A 19,963-nucleotide genomic window follows, 5' to 3' on the forward strand; every position below is an offset into this window, starting at 1 on the left:
TTGCAATTTGTTCTAGGTTGACCCCCTATCTCACTCAGATTGCCTGGACTATCTGTATTGTGTCTTGTTTGAATCTTTCTATGCAGAAACTAAAAGATGAGTAAATATAAATCCTAAGGAATTACAGTCATTGTTGCCATAACAGCCATGGACTGGTTCTTGATCAGATGCAAAATATTATTCTGCCATTTTTTTTTTGTATACAGTCAAGGCTCATGGAAGAGCGAGAACACAGAATGGATCATGATGCAATATAACAAAAGGAGCAGTAGAAAGAGAAGGGGGAAACGCCAACAGCAGGGCCGAGGGAGAAAATAGAAGGAGACTGATAACAAGGGATGTTGGTAATGATGAGGGTTTTTGGGGAGAAGGTAGAGGGAGAAGGAGGTGAGGGTTGTTTCACAGGTGTAGAAGATCATGGTTTTGGATGGGGGATGATCTGAGATGGTAGAGAACAGCCGCCTTGAAGACCTGGAGGGAACAATGAGATTGAAGAGAAAGCGGAAGTTGGTTCCACAGGCAGGAAAAAAGAGTAATGAATGAGTGGATGTGAGCAGTGAGTCCGATGTGAGGGCTGAAATAGAGACTTTATCTTTTCTTTCATTTAAAACTGACTTTTAAATATCTTCTTTTGATGAAAAGTTGTTTTTTGCTTGCTTTAGCTAAACTTTGTTCTCTTCGTGTTATGATGATTTAAGATATAACCATGAATTGTATTTGGAGACATGGGCTAAGTAAAAACACTGCGCACAGAATACTTCCTCATTTCCACGGCACGACTGTGCTCTTCAAGGCACTTCCCAATTTTACAGAACCGAAGGAGGGATAGTGAACTTCCCTTTCTCTTGTACTTGAAGAGATAAAGTGAATATACTGTGTTTGAAATACTGATGTCTTGTAAAAATTCCACAATAGGGACCCTGTTGATTGTTCAACCCAGAGGAAGACTCCCATATATGGCGCTTCTCCGGACCCACATTCTTATCGGCTAAACCATTAGACATGCTCTGTGCAAGAATAGGTTGAGCCACTCACCGCAAAAAGGGTGATACCACCACCCTTTTCATCCAACACACGGTGTTGTACTTCCACGGTGGAGCACATGGTGTGCTCCAGAGTACTTCTCTAAAAAGAATATAAAAGCAGGGGTGACTGAAGATAGACAGAGCAGATTGTTATATTCGCTCTAGCATTCTGTTCGATCTGTGCACGGGTGTTTGGTTAACTGCTTAGTTGGCTGGTTGTTTAATTAATTGTTAGTTAATTGGTTTGGGTTAAGTGATCCTTTGTTGGGTTGATTGATGAATAAGGGAAAATTATAGACCTGTTCTTGACATCTTGTGTTGTGTGTGTGAAAGTATATTATCCTTGCTGTGATAAGTCATTATATTTGTTGTTGATTGTCTCTCTCATAATTATAGCATTGTAATACAAGGTCTGGGGTTCGAGCCCCAACACTGGATGTTGGGAGTTTCACGAGAAGGGGCTTGATAGTGGACCGCATGCACCCTACAGATAGTGTCAAAAAGGCGACATAAATATTGTGTGGGTGGGGGGGGGGAGGGGAGATAGAGGTACAAAGCATGAAGAGAGCAGAGGGTGCAATACTAGAATTGTGGTGGAAGAAGACAGAGACCACCAACCTCTTGAAGATGGCAATGTGATCGGCCCCATAGACTCAGTTTCATCATGGGAGATTCCAATGATCTTCAAGGCTTCGGTGTCAAGCTGAGCAAGGTGTGAGGCAGAGGTGCTTGCCAAGAGGAGAGAGTAGAATTCCATCAAGCAGCAGATGAAAACATTGCAGGTGGATAGCTTAGGTGTGTCAAGGAAAGGTGTTGCATGACGACGGATGCCCAGTCGGCAACTGTCTTTGGAGACCAAATTTGAAATGTGGTTTGCCAAACAAATATCATGGCTGAGAGTGTAACCCTAGAGTTTGAGTGACTGAACTTCCTTAAGAGGATTGTTGAGAAAGTAGATAGGAGGGTTTTGTGTACGGCCCTTTCAGAGAGAGAGGGTATGAGCGGGAGTGTGTGGGATATGTCTTTGGATGAAAAGACGTATTCCAAGTGTTTTACCAGTTTGTGATTTTGGCAAGGTTGGAAGCGAGGGAAGAGGCTATTACCTGTCTATCTGAAAGATGAGGCATGTCATGGCAGAGAGTGGAGTCATCAGCAAAGAGATAAAGAGGATTTTTCCAGAGCCAGAGAGATTGTTGATGAAGATCTGGAATAGCATGGGGCCTAGTACATTGCCATGGAGCACTCCAGCCTCAACAGGGAGAGAAGAAAGGGTTCCTTTGAGAGCAATACGTTGGCTACGAGAGTAGAGGAAATCAGTAAGCCATGTGTGGAGTTGGCCTTGGAAAGGCATAGAGTTTGGAGAGCAATGTGGAATGCCAAAATGTATTGAAAGCTCAAGATATGTCCAGAGATACGGTCCTAATCTCGTGTCTGATATTGAAGGAGTCCCCATTCATTGTTGGGAGAGTAGAAGCAGCAAGTCCAAAATAGAGTGGCGTGGTCTGATTCTGAATTGATGATCCGAGATGAGGTCATTTGACAAAAGGAAGGATTTTATGTTAACTGCGATGATTTATTCCATGACCTTGCTGATGATTGGAAGTAAGCTGATAGGTCTGATGTTAAGGGGATCTATTTTTGCACTTTTGTATGTAACGTATTGATGTTGGTTGACTTCCTAGGGTAAATGGCAGGGTGAAAAGGGAGGGAAGTAAGACAGAGGAAGTGCAAGAGCAGCAGAGCAGGTTTATAGGACACTTGATCTGACACCTTCTGGTCTAGTTGCAGAATCGGAGTCGAGGGTTGCCAAAAACCTTTCAACCTTTGAAGGTGAAAAAGACACTGAGTCCAGGTGCACAGAGAGAGAAAGAGAGGGGTTAGGATTGGTTGCGACTTGGAAGATTTGGAAGCAAATACAGATTTGAGGAATTTCATAAAATGTGTGAAACACTTTAAATATACCCCACTTTGATACTCTTCTGTTTAGCTTGCTCATCTCCACCTTGATGAAGGTCTTACCAAAATACAGCCATCTTACAAAACGTTTGTCTGCACGTTATGAGCTTGGATGATTCTGCTATAATTCCGTTTTTTTTCTCCACTTGAACTGGCTGTTTGGTCTAGTGGTTAAAGACTTGTTTATTTCTTCACTGGCTGGTATGGGTTTGATCGCTATGGCTGCTCACTCTTTCTAACCTGTGATTGGAAAGTGTAAAAAGTATAATGACTAGGTGGCATAATCGTTAGAGCATCTGTCTATCTGTCCTGAGGTCGGCAGTTTGATTTCAATTCAGGCCGAGTCATACCGAAGACTTAACAATGGTATGTGCTGCTTCCTTGCATGATGCTCAGTACTTAAAGGATAGAGCATGGATAAGCCCCAAGGGTTGGCATCCTTGGGGAGGAAGAAATTTCAACTGAATTGCCCCACTGAGTGTGGAGTGACGTTGTCCTAAAATATGGTGTGCTGGTGTGACTTCACTTATGGAGAGTGACCACTTCTACGAAGCTCAATGGCTGTGTCTGTGTGAAGTTAAATCTGATTTCGTTTGATGTATTTATCTACACGTGTATGTGTGATTTGTGTATTCAGCTCCACTATGGGCCTCGGACTCTGCAAACAAAAATATCAAAGTACAGTGTATCAAACACCCTCAACGTGATTTGAGGGAGGTCATTGTCCAGCAGTAGACTGAAATAGGCTGGGTTAGAGTTTTACTGCCCACATATATTAGTGTAACATTGTTTGGAGAAGATCTTTTACATTGCAGGCTGCTTTGTAATCGTTTGTAAGAATGTGCTTCATGAGACCTTGTGTGACAAACTTACTTTACTATATTCACAACCAGGGATAACATGATTTTCAAATCGTTGTTGCTGCAAAATAAAACACAAAGTCAGAATAACATACAAATTGCAATTTTATAACAATGATGCAGGTTTTATGTGGAATTTAAACGCTTGAACTATTAACCTTGTGTCCAACAGGTGGAAAGATCTTTCTGATTGATCCTTAGAAATCACTAGCATTTCTTACTGTAGGAGAAGTGCACCAACATTTTTTCATTTCTAATGGAATAGTACAGCAATCGCTTAGCGCTCAGGATGCATTCCTGGAGAAGAGAGAGTTGATTGAAAATACACTAAAAGGCGTCATTATACCATTATTTATATGGAGATGCATTCCCGACATTGTTATTTCTTACTCATAAGCTGTATATAAGGGCTTCTTTGGGGTATCAGTAATAGTGCTAATAATAATACAGATGGGTCATGATCTTAAGGTGGTAAACATATTATTTTATCAATAAAAATAATCTTTTTAAAATTATAATAACATCAGTAAGTATAGTATTAACACAAACATAAAATATGTACAAACATTTATAAAAAATAATAATTGCAGTCCAAATTAAAATACATAAAATATGTACAAACATCAATGAAAACAAGTAAAAGAAGACATAAAATGTCACAGCCCCCACTGTTTTAGTAATTCTTCTGTACGGAGTTAATGGGCAAGCCCATATTTGTGTACATCTAAAATGGCCACCAGTCGGCCATCTTTGATCAGATCGCAAAATAAAGTGAGGGGCACGTGTATGCCTTCATGTACTGTGCTTGTGCCAAGTTTGAACAAAAGCTGACCGTGCATGTCTGAGAGAAATGGTTGGGGACACATTTAAGTAACAAAATGGCCACCGGTAGGCCATCTTGGATCTGTAAACTTGGATGTGCATATGTAAGCAATCATTCATTGTCTGGGTGCCAAGTTTGAAGAACATCGGTAAATGCATGTCCGAGAAATGGTTGAGGACGTGTTCAACATCGGGTTTTTTTTTTTTACAACTAAAATGGCCATCAGTCGGCCACATTGGATCTGATATTGAAAAAAATAATAACGTGTATATGTAAGCTATCATTCTTTATCTGCCTGCCAAGTTTGAGCAACATCGGTAAATGCATATCCGAAGAATGGTTGAGGACGTGTTCGACACGAGGTTTTTTTTTTTACTACTAAAATGGCTTCCAGCCAGCCATGTTTCATCGCATCACGAAACAAAATGATGCGCATATGTATACCCTCATGTGTTGTGTCAATTATGAATAAATTTGGTCCATACATGTCCGAGATATGGTTGCGGACGCATGCACATACGCACGGACATGAAAATCGAGACAAAATTCATAAGCCCCCATTTCTGATAAAATTCAATGGGGGCTAAAAATAATTTAAGTGAGGTACTACTCTGGTCCAACATGGCTAATCCTCCTGCAAAACGAAAGCAGAGTAAACAGCGCTGATTGGCTCAGAGCATGTGCTTACAGAACAAACAATGGCAGCGGGTATGTTAACTTGGCAAGCGCTGCGTCTTCTGGATTTTCTTCATTTTTTTTTTTTTTGTAAAAGTTTTCTCCAGGACAAAGAGCTCTACAATGAATCAGCATTATACAGGGCAGCTTTAAGTGAGGTATTACTTTCTATATTGTTATTTAGATATTGATGCTGCATTTATTACTTCTGGGAGTTAGTTCAAATGTTTAATATGGCAGGTGTGATGATAATAAGGTGGTTAGTGGACAGAGCTGAAAATTATATCATGGTTATTAACAACACAATGTTATTCTAGAATGTTCTATAATAATGTCATGAGCTGAAGCCTTAGCACGCTCGAAGAGGTCCAAATGAATGTTTCAAAATAATTATCTACCGTAGCTACAATGGCCCAAAAGGCCTCCCTGTGATCCAATCACAAGGATTATCTGAGCGATAAGCCATTTCAATCATGACCAGAAATCAGCTGTGTACCGTAGTTCAACCGTTTACATTCGATGCACATGAAAGATACATTGCTGTCAAACTGGGAGCATTATTTCTGCCTGCTTCATTCTCAAGAGTCAAATTTTAGTTTGAGAACTTCTTGTGTGTATGGGCCCTTAAGGTGTTTAGTTTATTTGTATTGATAAGTGTGATTATTTATTCATTATATTCATGCGAGATTTACATTCATGCGATGCCTCATGCTAATAAAGTGTTTATTTTATTTCCCTAAGGCTGGCGTGCATCTCTGCCTGCCATTCTTCCTGTGCTAAACCCATTCCGTTCTATTGAGTCATCTCTGGGGGATTAAAATGGAAACATGTATTCCTGATCTTGAGCATATTTAGACATGCTTGTTAATTAAATCTCAGAGTTCCCACGTCACTCGGGGTGTTCGGTCTCAAATTTGGCCTTCAGCCGGCCATCTTTGAGGCAAAAGACTTCAGTGTGCGTGGTCTCTATGACAGCTGCGGTTGCTGTGGATGCCGTCCACATTTTTTGAAATCGTTTGTTTGGTTATCAGCAATCAAAATTCAGCAACAGCCTGGAAGTTCGAACAATTTTCTAATGGAATCGGTCTCCCTAACGGGTGACGTGAGACCACTGGAGAATGACTCCCAAGACACTGAGCAGAGGCATTTTCACATGGTGACTGAGCAATGCGATGTGGTTATGATTAATTAAATTTGGCCTTACGGAAGTTTGAGGGCATTCTTTCAGTTTACGTGGGAATTTGGTTGTGCTGGAGGGCGATTCGGTGGCTCAAAATCAACAATGAATAGCTTTGAAACAAAACAGTTTTAATTAATAATAACCAGAAAGTGGTCACAGTACAGAACCCATGCCAAACATTAAACTAACTTATCACATACAGACTCGTTCTGGAACACGAGACAAACAAAAAAGGAGACAGATTGGGAGATAGATGTTGAGAGCTTCCCTTGAGGAACCCAGGAGACACAGCATTGTGTGTCAAATAGCTTGCAGGCTAGTGTTGCCCGCGATTCGTACTGTAGCGGAAGTGGCTGCGAGACTGACTCAGTGCTTCTGTGGCTCGTCTTCCATAAGGACTGAACCGAGACTGTAGCACTGCGGGAATGAAAGCTGGAATGACTTTCAGTCCATCTACTGGAATGGCCCGTAACCTTGAATGCGACTCATGCCCTTCTTTAAATGTGGTGGTACAGCTCCTGGTATAACACTTCTGCATTGATTTTTTTAATAGCTGCAGTCCTGATGTCATCTGATGCAGGGACCACCCCTCACTGGATATCACACATGTGGTTCCACCAGGCCGCAACTGTGCATCAGATATTCAGATGTCACACACATGGACCTGCCGTGCCGATGCTGTGTGCTGAATGTGCTACCATGTCGATCATACCAGTGTTTTACAGGCAGGGTAATTAATGAATGTGTGTACCATCCCTCGGATGTTAAACTGTGTCCCATCTGCCGGCATTAGTTGGTGGACGTCATTAAGAATTTTCACGGTGTCTTTCCTGAAGAGTATGCGAGCTGTTGCTAACCAAATTACAAATTCCTGCCCGAATCCACCGAGGGATCACATCATCGGCACAGCCACACCCTCAGCCAATGATGCTACCCCGCAGCCTTGTGCTGTATATGAAAGAAGAATACCTGTCTCTCAATCAACATTAAACTTAGAGTAATCTGCTTTCAGTGGCTGTTTCGTCAAGTGGTATAATACTAGTTTATTTGACAAACACCCGGGTTGCTATATTAATATAGGCCATCTGGGGGCACCATGTTAAAGTTTATCTATGTGCGGACGGACACACACACACACACACACACACACACACACACACACACACACACACACACACACACACACACACACACACACACACACACACACACACACACACACACACACACACACACACACACCTTTTCTATCCCTTTGGGAACGGGTAAGGCTCATAAGGTAAATGTAACCAAATTCCTCATTCAAGTCATCTCCTTCTACTTTGAATCCCACAATGTTTTGACATTTTAGAGTGTAATGAAGTTATATAAAATAAGGTTGTTCCACCTGTTGTTTTTTAGAAGCATGAGATTATCTGGTGGAATCATGTCGTCTGAGAAAGGGTCTTCAAGAGGCCGCTGGTACAACATGTGGGTGCAAAGGCTGGTCTTGCTCGGCAAAAACATTTCATCCGTGAAACAAACTCGTTTGAAAGTGACTGAAGTGGAGGCACAAACAAGAGGAATCTCGATGGAGTAAATTTTACTATTTCGATCATGTTCGGAGCTCAAGGTTGCTCAACTACAAACTTTTCTACCGATACAAAGCCATTTGATGATAATACCTTCAGCTCGTCCAACCGCAGTGAAGATCAACAATGGACCTGTCATGGGAAAGGTGCAAAACAGGATAACTTGCAAGTTTTGAATGATGATAACATGATATAAATATGCATGAATCCATCATTGCCATCACCACCCTTGAAATGTAGAGATCTATCAAAAAGTTAGTCGGTCTAAAGGTTTGAAATGCCTTTTATGTGGTAGTCCGAATTGTTCAGTTTTAAAAAGATTGATTCGTTCAAAGTGGAACAGAGGAGCAAAATGTAGAAGCAGTTCTTCAACTTTTACACAGTTGTTTGTGGACCTCTACGAGCCCCATCCTATCCCCCCAGGCCCCCTGGCCCACACCAATGACCATCAAAGTACATGGTGTACGATGCTGGAGTCCCAGGTTCAAATCCACATTACTTGTTCATTTTCTCCAAGCATCATCATGATTTGTGTAACTGTACATTGATATCTTCTCTTACACTTAATATGTGGATGTCCTCTTCTAACCAGAGATTATTTGACATGGGTTGCAGTAATGCCAATAGTGGCTTATGAACCTCTAATCTGGAGGAAGGTACAGTATGAAAGAACACTGGATTAATTAGGTCCTCAGCATTTGAACACCACACTTTATTGAGCAAGAATTATATACAGGAGCATTGCATCAACTATGTCTACATCGAAAGTGAGTGTTACTTTCACTTATCCATGTTTGGTTTCTTCGTACCAACACAAGAGTGATGTGCATGGAAGCTCAGTTTATAGGCGACCGATAAATAAGTGTGAGGCGGATGTCATTACACTATGCTAATGTAACTTACTTATTTGCTGGGAAGGCCTAAGTGTGATACCTTATTTTCAAAGTAAAAGTGTTATAGCATTGCTGTCATTCAGGTTTAGTTTGCAGTGAGTTGGTCCAGCCGGGAATGCGGTGAGGATGGTATGGCCTCTGCCTTGGCGTTTATGGTTGGCAAAATCACCAAGGATTCGTCAACACAGAGCTGGACCGACATCAAGGTGATAGAGCAGCGAAAGCAGTCGTTGTGTTCAGTGTTTGTCAGATTAATTATCAATTCAGTGAATGCATATTGGTCTTGGACGGCGATTTAATTATTTATTTGGCCCACTGATCACATCATTTCTGAAGCACACTGATGCAGTGCCATCACAGATTAGGACAGGGATTTGGGGGGAGGGGGTGTTAGGGTTAGGGTTAGCCTTACCCTAACCCTAACCCTAACAGCCTGACCTTCTTCTTAAAGAAGCTCAGGGTGTTTTTTGCAAGAGGTCAGGAATAACCACTTATTCTTTGTCAAAATACGATGTCGGATTTTCCACACCCCTGCCAGCAGCAACTGACGCTGACAGATGAGACAGCCAGCTTAACTTTCCTCAAAAGGACAATGCCCTCGGTGATGTCAGGTTGTCAAACTTAATTATTCAAGAAATTTATTCTCCTGTTGATCGTACATACAGATACAAAGCATTTAAAAATATTTTCATATTCAACTTTAATAATGTTATTTTACGCTGTGTAAGGTGTTCTTCCCTCCAAGTCTTCAATACAGCTGTTCACCACCATCTCAGATCATCCCCCATCCAGAACCATGATCTTTTCTGCACCTGTTCAACCTGCCCCCCTCTCCAACTTTTTTTTGCTTCTGTATCCATCTTATCCACTCCCCGCATTCTGCCCTAACCTTCATCTTTACCCATGCATCGCTAGTTGTCTGTCTCCGTTTATTTTGTTCCTCAGCCCTGCTGTAGGCATTTCCCCTTTCTCTTTCTGTTGTTCCTTTTGTTATCTTGCGCCCTGATCCATTGTGGTTTCTTGCTCTTTCACGAGCCTTGACTATATCAAAAAAGGTGTTCTTAACAACACTAGACACCTCCAAGGTATGTACACTCCAGGTATCCGAGCTGAAACTGGTGGTGTTCTCCCCTGAGCTATCCTCCTACACATATGCAGGTGTTTTGGGGATGAGGTGCTTTCAGCTGGTGTGCTCATGACAAGGAGAACTTAATGAACACCTACACGAAACAGTACTTGGGAACCTGCTCGCCATTGGCACTAATGTACCACTTCATTGCTCGGTAACATGACACTATAGAGTAACTTGACAGCCATGCGGCTCTCATGTTGCTTTATGTAATACTGGTGAGCAGTCTGTAGTTTTTGCAGTGCTTAAATGTGCCAGGATATGTTACCCAAGGAATTAAATCTTTAGGAACTACCGAAGTTTAGCATCATGTTATTGAGGAAGTTCAATGTGGTTTTATCACGTGACATAGGAAAATATTTTGACTGTGATTTCAAAAATGACATTTCATGCTAAATACAATAACCTGAGCTGAATTTGATATCCCGAACAAAAATTTTCAGGAGATCATCAGATCTCCCTGTCAGATCTCAAGGGAAATCATAGGAGACTGTATGAAAGGGATGTCAATACAATCCTTCCTGTAATTCACGGACCGGTGCTTGTGTGTTTGTCATGCTACTCTTACAGTTCTGAGCCGATTACATTCAGACTTGCTACATAAGATCAGCATGACCCAGATTAATGCATAGGGGTGTTTTTTTATATTTTAATCTTTGCTGGTGGTTTTGGGGAGGAAGAGTTGTGGGGGGCACAAATTATTGATGTAAATGTGTATCATATAGCGCAGTCTCCAGGTGTGGGAGGGTATTACAAGTCTCCCCCATTTACAGTGCAGTATTCCTGTCCCTACATTTTCAGTGCAGTGAGGTGTTTTGAATTATAAGCAGTAGGTATGTTTTTGCTTCATGCACATCACCCGGGTTTTTGTTTTTTGCGTATACAGAGCTGTCAGTTGCCTATACATCATGGAAATATAGGTAGAATGTGTTGCATGCTTGGAAAACGATCACCTGTCGGGTGGGTACTCTGCTAGCATAACTTAATTTGCTTCTCATTGTGCTTTGGGTTGGCCTGTTTGTGTTCTCAAAACCCCTGGTTCATCATCCAGCAGGCTCAAATCCCATGTACCATAAGTGCTTGCCTGTTGCCTACTAACATCGTTGTAAGGCATGTAAATGTCTAAAGGATGTTTCCTTATACCCTTGTCCTGCATTATACAATCTCCTCCTGGGCATGAGATCACTGTTTAAAAATAAAAAAATTATTTTTTAAATATTCCCTTCAAATAACAAATGGCAGGAACCTCGTGATAACAGATAGAAGAAAGGAGTTTACTGCACTGTACATTTAGAAAGATAAGGTACGAACAGTCTTCGTGTTACTTTCATAAACTGTTTTTTAATCTACCAACTTATATTACCATTCTCCATACATTCTTTAATTTATTACATGATATAAAAATGGTTGTCAGTTTCAATTACAAATACACGACTAGAAAGCGCATCTCAAAAAACTATGTTTGACAAAATTACATCTAAAACCAAAATAAAGTAAAATGTATTAATTACTGTTCTTCATACAGTATTCTCATAATAAAGGTTTGTTGAAAATTTGATGACAAAAGCTCAAACAGGAAAAAAAGGTACATGATGGTCTGGACAGACATACTGATGTAGAAGCGATTGCAAAACCTCGTCTCCAAATTGGACGGGCGAATAATTAATCACAACAATCCACCCCTAGTAACTAATTATCACAATAACTCGCAAACATATTTATACATTTAACTTTGCTTCAATTTAAATCGAATTTATTTTTGACGATGATCAGTCTTACCTTGTCTTACCGACCGGTAATTAGTTTACCTGGTTCAATGTCTTACCAAGTAGTGCAACTTGTACAGATCTCATTATTACTGAGTTGGGTTTTTTTTCTTCCGAGCCTGCAATCCTCTAAAATCAACAAAATGTAGGAATTAAAATAAATATCCATTTTTTTTATTCCACTTTCATCCATGCAGTCACACATTTAAGCATATTTAAATAGACACATATCGAGTTGTAAATGTAAGAATATGTTGTTTCTGTTTTGTTTAGTTTCACACACAATTATCTCTGTCTCTGTCTCTGTCTCGTCTCACCTTGCAAATCTCCAGCTCTTCTTGCAGGCTATGACTCCTCACTGTTCCACAGGTGAAACTATATATACTGCAGGTGTAAATTCACACTCTTCGAGGAAAATGACACTGTTGGACAAAACTGTGCCAGAGGCTATATATTCAATGTTCCACAGATAGGAAAAGCTAATAAAAAATACATCTCAACTCCTTAGCATATGTAACAAGCACAGTGCAAAAGTACATTTAAACAATGGGAGAAAATATTTATTCGACATTATGTATGCGTTCAACCCAGGAAAAATGTATAAATATTGCTGTAGAACAGTATTTACAGGTCGTCTGTCAAGTTCAACGATGGAGTCTGCTCCAAATTAATTTAATGGGGTTAGTCTTTGTTTCCGTTGTCTGACAGTATGGTGTAAAGGTATCACATTTAATTATGAGTTGTCTCGTCTGGGTTTGATTTCCGACATGACTGTTTCAACTGTCTGGTAGGTGCTTCACAGGCAGGGTGTTGCAACACAAAGTGTGCTGTCCCTTGGATGGACATCAAGCCGGGAGACCCATCTGCTCGCATTAGTTTGCAGATGTTAAAGATCCGAGGGTGTACTTTTCGATGAGTAGCGAGTTATTTCTGGCATCCTGACAAATTACAAAGTCCTGCCACTTTTTTTGTGTACATCGTCGATGCTTGTGGAAGAGTGAGTACTAGTGCTCTGAATGGATCAGGATGCAACAAGACAAAAAGAACAGTTGAGATTGGGGGGGGGGGAGGAGCGGTGGTGCAACATCAGGCTGACCAGCCGGTTCATCAAAGACTTGGGTCAAAAACTCTCCTTGGCAGTCACAATCGCTATGCTATATAATTCTATAAACACTATCAAATAGAATTATAGGCCATTAACTAATCAAAATGAAGACCAATTACTGCATCGTAGTCCCAAGAAGGAAGCCTGAAATAACACACACACACACACACACACACACACACACACACACACACACACACACACACACACACACACACACACACACACACACACACACACACACACACACACACAGATATATTGTTGTGGGATTGGGCCCTTAGTGGGTTATTAAATATGGGATTAGCCCAGATCCCCCCTTAAATGCATGTTTAGCGAGGTTGTTTGGTAATTGGACGTGACATGTGTGTCGGGAGATGTAGCAGGCTGTCCAGTGTTCATACAGTGGTGGTGTACCAAGATGCGCCTTGCTTCTTTTTCCTTCCCCCCTTCTAACTAGCCCCTGCCCAGCGCTCTGAGAGTCTCGGTCGGCGAGACGTGTCGGCAGCCCATTGGTGGAGAGCGGCTGCGGACCGGAGGGATGGACCAATCACGTATCCCCGGAGGCGTTCCAGAAGAGCAAGCCCTGGGAAGGCATGGAAGAAATGGCTAGTGTCGAGTTTGCGATCAGCTGTAAAAGGAACTGGCTGCTTTGTCGGTCTGGGGACGGCTGTGAGAGTCTGCGACCTGCTGCAAAAGGAACTGGCTGCTTTGTCAGTCTGGGAACGGTTTTGTGAGTCTGCGATCGGCTTCGTGAAAAGGCCCGCCCCGAAAGGCAAGAGGAACTGCATGAGGGGGAGTCGGCGATTGAGATTATGAGGAGGTCATCGACAGGTTCATCCGGAGTCCAGTCACGGAGCCTCTGACTGTCCTTCCTCACTGCACGGCTCGACACGTCTTTCATCCCGTCGATCCGCCTGCGGAGCCCATCACCCCGATTTGGCCTAGTCTGGTGAACAGGCCAGTCCTGGATTTGCATACTGGACCTTGGAGAAACCAGCTGGAACACACCATAGAACTGACTGTCTTGTCCTGTCGACCTTACAGGGGTTGAACGCGCCGAGGCTGGTGCGTGAGCGGTGCGACAAAAGGACGACGCCGCCATCTTGCCACGTGGCGTGCCCGAGCTTGGGCGCTCGAATCCGTTGACATCGGCTTCTCACGAGCCGCATTCGTGCCTTTGACACTTTCCCCTCTTACATGAGGCATCACCAAGTACTCTGTGTCTTGTCTGCATGTTGTCTAAGGTTTATCTTGCTAGGGTTCCCTTCAAAACCCATATCCGAAGCTCCCTAGTTTAGAGCGGGTTAGAGATTAGTTATAACATTGTCGTGAATGCTTTGCTTGTGTTGTGTTCCCCGATGTGTCCCGAATAAATCTGACTGATTGATATGAAAGTTGCCGCTTTGAATCTATTCGTGCCGCACTGAGGAACAATCCGCTCGATTTGTATTTAAAACCAAATGGGCTACTGACTGGCAGACTTCGCTCGGTCTCTGACAAACGCAGCCTGTAGCCGGGGTCTATTTCCCCAACTGATAAGGCCCAGGTGTACTTTGGTATCGTGATCTGAGGCACGTTACCCAAGACCTGTGCCGAACTAGCTGGCGTTATAACCCCTGATTCGGCGATGCTGTTAAGTGACGCCGAATCTTCAACATTTGGCTGTTGTTTCTGGTGTGTAGATGTCTAACCAAGATGTAGACACAAGATGTCAAACCGTACATCGCTGTAGGGTGCGAATCCCAACACCGTCGGATCTATAACAATATTATGTACTGCTTAGTACTTACAAAACCTATTTTATTTGAAGTTATTACCTTAACTTGTAAGCAATTTACTGATTTCCCAACTGCCCGTATCATCAGCTGGGTACCGTTTTTCATCGAGGTTTCGATCCTTTCAGCACAGAAGCTCTCCAAACGGCAGATCCACAATCTCTGGCGCCGTCCACATCAGTAGTTAACTCAACATCAATGGACCCACAACCTCAAAGTTGTGTCCAGACAGTCAGTCAAAACAGCAATGAAATAACCTTATATTATTCAAACTTATTTAATTATAAATTTTATTAAAAGTATTATGACATATGAATAACTTTAATCATACACCACTTTATATGAAAATATATCAAGCGATAAACACTTAACCTTGTCGGCCGGCATGTCGATTACACAGCACCCCATCTAATCATAGACTAAAACTGTCATTCAAATATTCAAACTGTCAATAATAACCTATTTTAACATGCTGCACTCCATATCTCAGCAACCACCAACAAATTATTTATTGTATTCATATATACAGTGTATATATATATATATATATATATATATATATATATATATATATATATATATATATATATATATATATATATATATACAGTGTGTATATATATATATATATATATATATATATATATATATATATATATATATATATATATATATATATATATATTTGTAGATTTTCGCCACTCCGGCCTGCGGACGACCGCCTTTAGCTCAATTGCAGCCGCGCGTGCCCACCGAACATGGCAACCTCGTCGCAGCTTCCGGATCAACGCCGAAACCCAGCTACGGGTGTTTTTAACACACCATAAACCAGCCAACTCTTCTGTCCACGTGCGACAGGGTCGAATGCCGAATTGTCTATGTACGTAATTATTCACACGGACAGAAATGCCAGGAGTTTATACCTCGACGGAGCCTGCACGAAAACGAGCCGCTTAAGCAGCTCGTTCCGTTTGCGATTGCTGAGCGGTTTTATATCGCCAAGCCCTGTCGGGCCAGATGTACGTTTTATCGGCTTATACTCAGCCAGCTAATATCCCGAACGTAATTATCGCAGTAAATGGCAGAAAGTGACACGACGAGCAGGTTAACATTCAAAAATGGGGAACATTTATTTCAACACAAGCAATGCAATGAATGGGGGGGCATGAGGAAAAAGACACGAGCAAAAAAAAACCTACATCCGATGTCTATTATGTAATGCACATGCACTTACTCAGTTTGTTACTTATGGACAAGGCACCACAGACTTTCATGCAAAACCCAAGAAAGAAAGGAAGAACCAGGCTCGTGAGCCTTTATAATTCGCTCGGAGCTGGGATGACCGAAGGGGCTCCGAGAGACCGAGCGGGCTCCCTGGTTCGGCGACCCTCAGAGTCTCTGCCCACACTCCAACCTCCGAACTCTCCAAGGGACGTCCAAGGAACCACACAACCAGCACAGCGTGAACTCGAACGCTCTCTCCAAGCGCTCCTCCCGACTCCCACTCGTATTCCTCAACTCTTTCTTCAACTCCCGCTCGTTCTTTCTCGTTCGTTCTCCATCTCGTTCTCCAAGCTCGTTCTCCAACTCATTCGTTCTTCAGCTCTCTTCCCGACTCTACCACACCAGCGTTCGTTCTCCAGCTCTCTTCCCGACTCCACCACACCAGTGTTCGTTCTCCAACTCGTTCTGCAACTCATTCTCCAACCCATTCTCCTTTGTCAACGACTCAGCGTCTCTTCAACCGCTCAACTGCCTTGTCAGTGAGCGAGCGCGGCCCTTTATAGCCTCCGGGGCTTCGCTCCTTCACCTTCGACCCTTCATCCCCGGCTGGCTCCGCCCCTTTCGCCGTTTTGATCCGATCTTGCCGTCAAACGCGGCCGTGTTAGGAATCACCGTCTTCACGCGGACGTGTTTGGAATCACCGGCTTCACGCGGTTGTGGTGAAGATGGTGAGGAGATGATGGCGGTTGTGGAGAAGATGGTAAGGAGATGATGGCGGTTGTGGAGAAGATGGTGAGGAGATGATGGCGGTTGTGGAGAAGATGGTGAGGAGATGATGGCGGCTGTGGAGAAGATGTTGAGGAGATGATGGCGGTTGTGGAGAAGATGGTGAGGAGATGATGGCAGTTGTGGAGAAGATGGTGAGGAGATGATGGCGGTTGTGGAGAAGATGGTGAGGAGATGATGGCGGTTTAAAATAAAAGACAGAAAAGAATAACACTACCTCAAAGGTTCACAGCCCGGCACACTAATAATTCCCGTTATACATTGGTGGGGAAATCTAACCTGGAACACACACTTATTGACATAACTGATCTTCGGGGAACCTGAATGGTGATCTGTGAATTTCCACAACCGTAACACTACCCCCTCCCCTTTTCACAAACTCGTCTCGAGTCGTCAAATTTTTGTGTGCCTTCATGTGTAAGTTCTCCCCTAGTACGATTTACCTTCGGATCCCTGAGTGCGACATTTGGTGTATCCGTGTCCCAAAAGTAAATAATCCATGGGCTGTGTAACTAATTAAACAAACTCACTCATACAGACGACTTAACTACAATTGCCGGCGCTACGACAAACATGCAGGGGGAGCAAAACTCATTTACAATTTTTACCTTAACATAACCTTATACATTTTACACTAAACCATGGCCCAGGACTGATGGACTCTGTGGGGAAAAAGGGGCATGGCAAAGTTGTTCAGTATTTTGTAAGGGTGAGCGCTCCGCAGCTGAAGGTCGGATGTCTTCGGGGCCTGTTCTAAAGGCCCCGTTGTCTGTCACAGAACCTTTTTCATGTCTTCAGCTGCTGGAGGCAATTCACCCCAACCTGGCATGCCATATGCCATCCCACAGGCCATTCTTGAAGCAGGGAGCCAGGCTGCCGAAATGCAGTCTCTGGCTCATGTAACAAATGCAGGTATGAACACAAGAAGGTAGCCGGCTGCCCAATGCAGTCCCAGGCTTCCCCCCTGAAGTGAACTGGATGACGCCAGCAAACACAAACGGTGCACGGGCTGCACCAATGCAGTCCCCTTGTGCGGCTGCCTGCAGGGCAGTCCCTGTAGAACACTGGATGGGCACTGACACAAGCAAACACAATGGTCGGCGGGGCTGCCTGCAGGGCAGTCCCAGCAACTTGGGCGATGATCCTGGTGCACATGGTGATGGATGTACACAGGGGCAAATGCAAACAATCGCTAGCAGGCATGGGGTCAAGGCAGAGGCAGGCAGACAAGGCATGGCAAGGCCAGCACAGGCCGCTGTACCACAAACAGGCCGGCATACGAAGCTGGCCGGCCTTTGTCTCGTTCTGGAGGTTTGTGGAGGGAGTGCGGTGGTGCCGGCCGCTCCGAAGGCGGGCTCGGACCTACCCTACTGTCTGCCTCCCAACCTATCACCTTTGCCTGTCTCTGTCCATACCCACTCCCTTAGTTTGCAAAACCAAATTTAGCCCCATTTTATTTTATTTCTTTCTTTTAATTCGTCTCCCTAACCCCCTTTATTGTCTCTGTCCGGCTAACCTACCATGTCACCGAGCCTACTCCCAACCCCTACGTTCCCTTTCTGGAGCGGAATAAGGGAGAGCTAGCATCCTGTCTTGAGGCCCAATTAAGCCTCAGAATAGCCTCCTCAGATTTCAGCGATCTAACCCAAGGTGGGTCCAGCGGCCTACCGAGAGCGAAGGGATGGATGGTGCGGAGGGGTACACTTTCCAATCTACCCTAACATTTACTAGCCTTAAACTACCCCGGGGCTTTCAACAAACGCCTCTCACTTAATCTATTGGTTCTTCCAACCAAGATTCCCGTCGCCTGTGTTGGTGTCCACAAATTTAGGCCTTGTCCTCCAATTTTCCATCGTTCCCTCACACAGTCTCGTGGCTGGGCCACGTGGCTCACTTGGCAGGAACTACCCTCTGCCGATTCTCCAACCATGGCACCCCCGGGCCCCGAGACTGTCTCCGAGCCTACCAGCTCCCTAAGATCGGGGGAGTGCCCTCCTCGGCTACTCCCCCTCGACGCTCACGTGGCAGGCTGGCGCCACGGGCCCCTTTCCCCAGGTGTCTGTACTCACGACACTGCCCACGTGGCCATTGGCGCTACGAGCCCCGCTTCATGCGGGCCCACTATGCTATCCCGGCCCCTCCTGGGCCTTTGGCCTACCGCGGCCGACTAGCCCGGTGCCCGGGGTTCCCACTAAGAGATACTCACCGTTCGCAGCCACGTTCCCAGCCCGTCAACAGGACTCCTGCACCCCTCCAAACGGGTGTCGAGCCTACATTCGCACCAACAGCAAAACGACCTCCATTTTGTCAATTTGGCTAACCCACTAACTAACATTACTCTGACCCCGGGGTCCCTTGGATGGGAATCACTCTTCCCCCCAATCACTCATCGCACCATGCATACCACATTCGCTCCATTCACACAGGCCAGCTGGCCCTCACTCACTCATTGTGTTTCATTCCATTTCTCAACTCACATCGCTGAACACTGCCATTCTCACTAAATCCCCGAGCTTCCTTGTGCTTCCTCGTCATCCCTTAAACTCATAGCACATCCTTTTAACACTACGTAGCTAAGCTACGTCCCCTCTACACATTCAACGTCTGTCAGTGTCCTCAAATCCATTTTTCCTATTCTCTAAATCTAAACTGAAATTCCCACTAACTAACCATTCCACGGGCTTCATGAGGAACAACTCACGTCCCCATGAAGCCGGTCTAACTAACTCTAACCCATCCCCCTAACTAGTGGTGTTCCTGCGCCCTAAGCAGGGGGGTCTTCCACCCCTGCCCACGAATCCTGTTCACCTGAAGTGGCGAGGCTTGCTTTTTTTTTTTTCTTTCTCTTGCACATCAGCGCGGCAATTCGCAACCCGCGCTCCTTTCCGTAATGTCACGGCAGCTGCTCGCGCTTCATGCACCTCGTCCCTTCTCGGACATGCGGTTGCGTGTTCCCGCATACCATCCGTCATCTCCCTTTCATACCGCGTCCTCACACATGCGGTTCCTCTCACATATGCCCTTTCACTCACGCTATGCGTGCGTTTCAACATGCATTTTGCCACACTCACACCTTTAACCACACACACCGGGACAATCACGCTGGGAATTCGCGCCACCACAAGCGCTCCCTGGGTCTCCATACCCCCCAAGCTTCGCATGTACCCGTTCACAGCACTCACCCCCCCCCCC

The 19,963-nt window shown here is 44.1% G+C and overlaps 1 protein-coding gene and 1 long non-coding RNA gene across 3 annotated transcripts in view; one reads left to right on the forward strand and one right to left on the reverse strand.

Annotated features, from left to right (window-relative positions):
• The window catches only part of LOC147032653 (uncharacterized), a 54,919-nt gene extending 42,916 nt beyond the window's left edge, over nt 1-12,003 (reverse strand). Inside the window, exons 1-4 of the mRNA XM_085870446.1 lie at nt 11,938-12,003; nt 8,184-8,222; nt 7,907-8,057; nt 3,855-3,902 (exon numbers count right to left, since the gene is read on the reverse strand). Coding sequence (XP_085726572.1) covers nt 3,855-3,902; nt 7,907-8,057; nt 8,184-8,222; nt 11,938-11,965 — 266 coding nt within the window. The 5' untranslated portion in view covers nt 11,966-12,003. The remainder of the gene's footprint in view (nt 1-3,854; nt 3,903-7,906; nt 8,058-8,183; nt 8,223-11,937) is intronic.
• LOC147032651 (uncharacterized) overlaps nt 1-15,184 on the forward strand; it is a 134,165-nt gene extending 118,981 nt beyond the window's left edge. The window contains exons 3-4 of one of the 2 annotated variants that reach the window (XR_015055275.1): nt 7,921-8,236; nt 13,444-15,184. This is a non-coding gene — a long non-coding RNA (uncharacterized LOC147032651). The other variant, XR_015055274.1, reaches the window with a different exon arrangement.
• Nucleotides 15,185-19,963: the final 4,779 nt, after the last annotated feature.

This window comes from Eptatretus burgeri, chromosome 2 (genome assembly GCF_056783735.1).
Source record: "Eptatretus burgeri isolate ZD-2024b chromosome 2, Ebu_testis_v1, whole genome shotgun sequence".
NCBI lineage: Eukaryota > Metazoa > Chordata > Myxini > Myxiniformes > Myxinidae > Eptatretus > Eptatretus burgeri.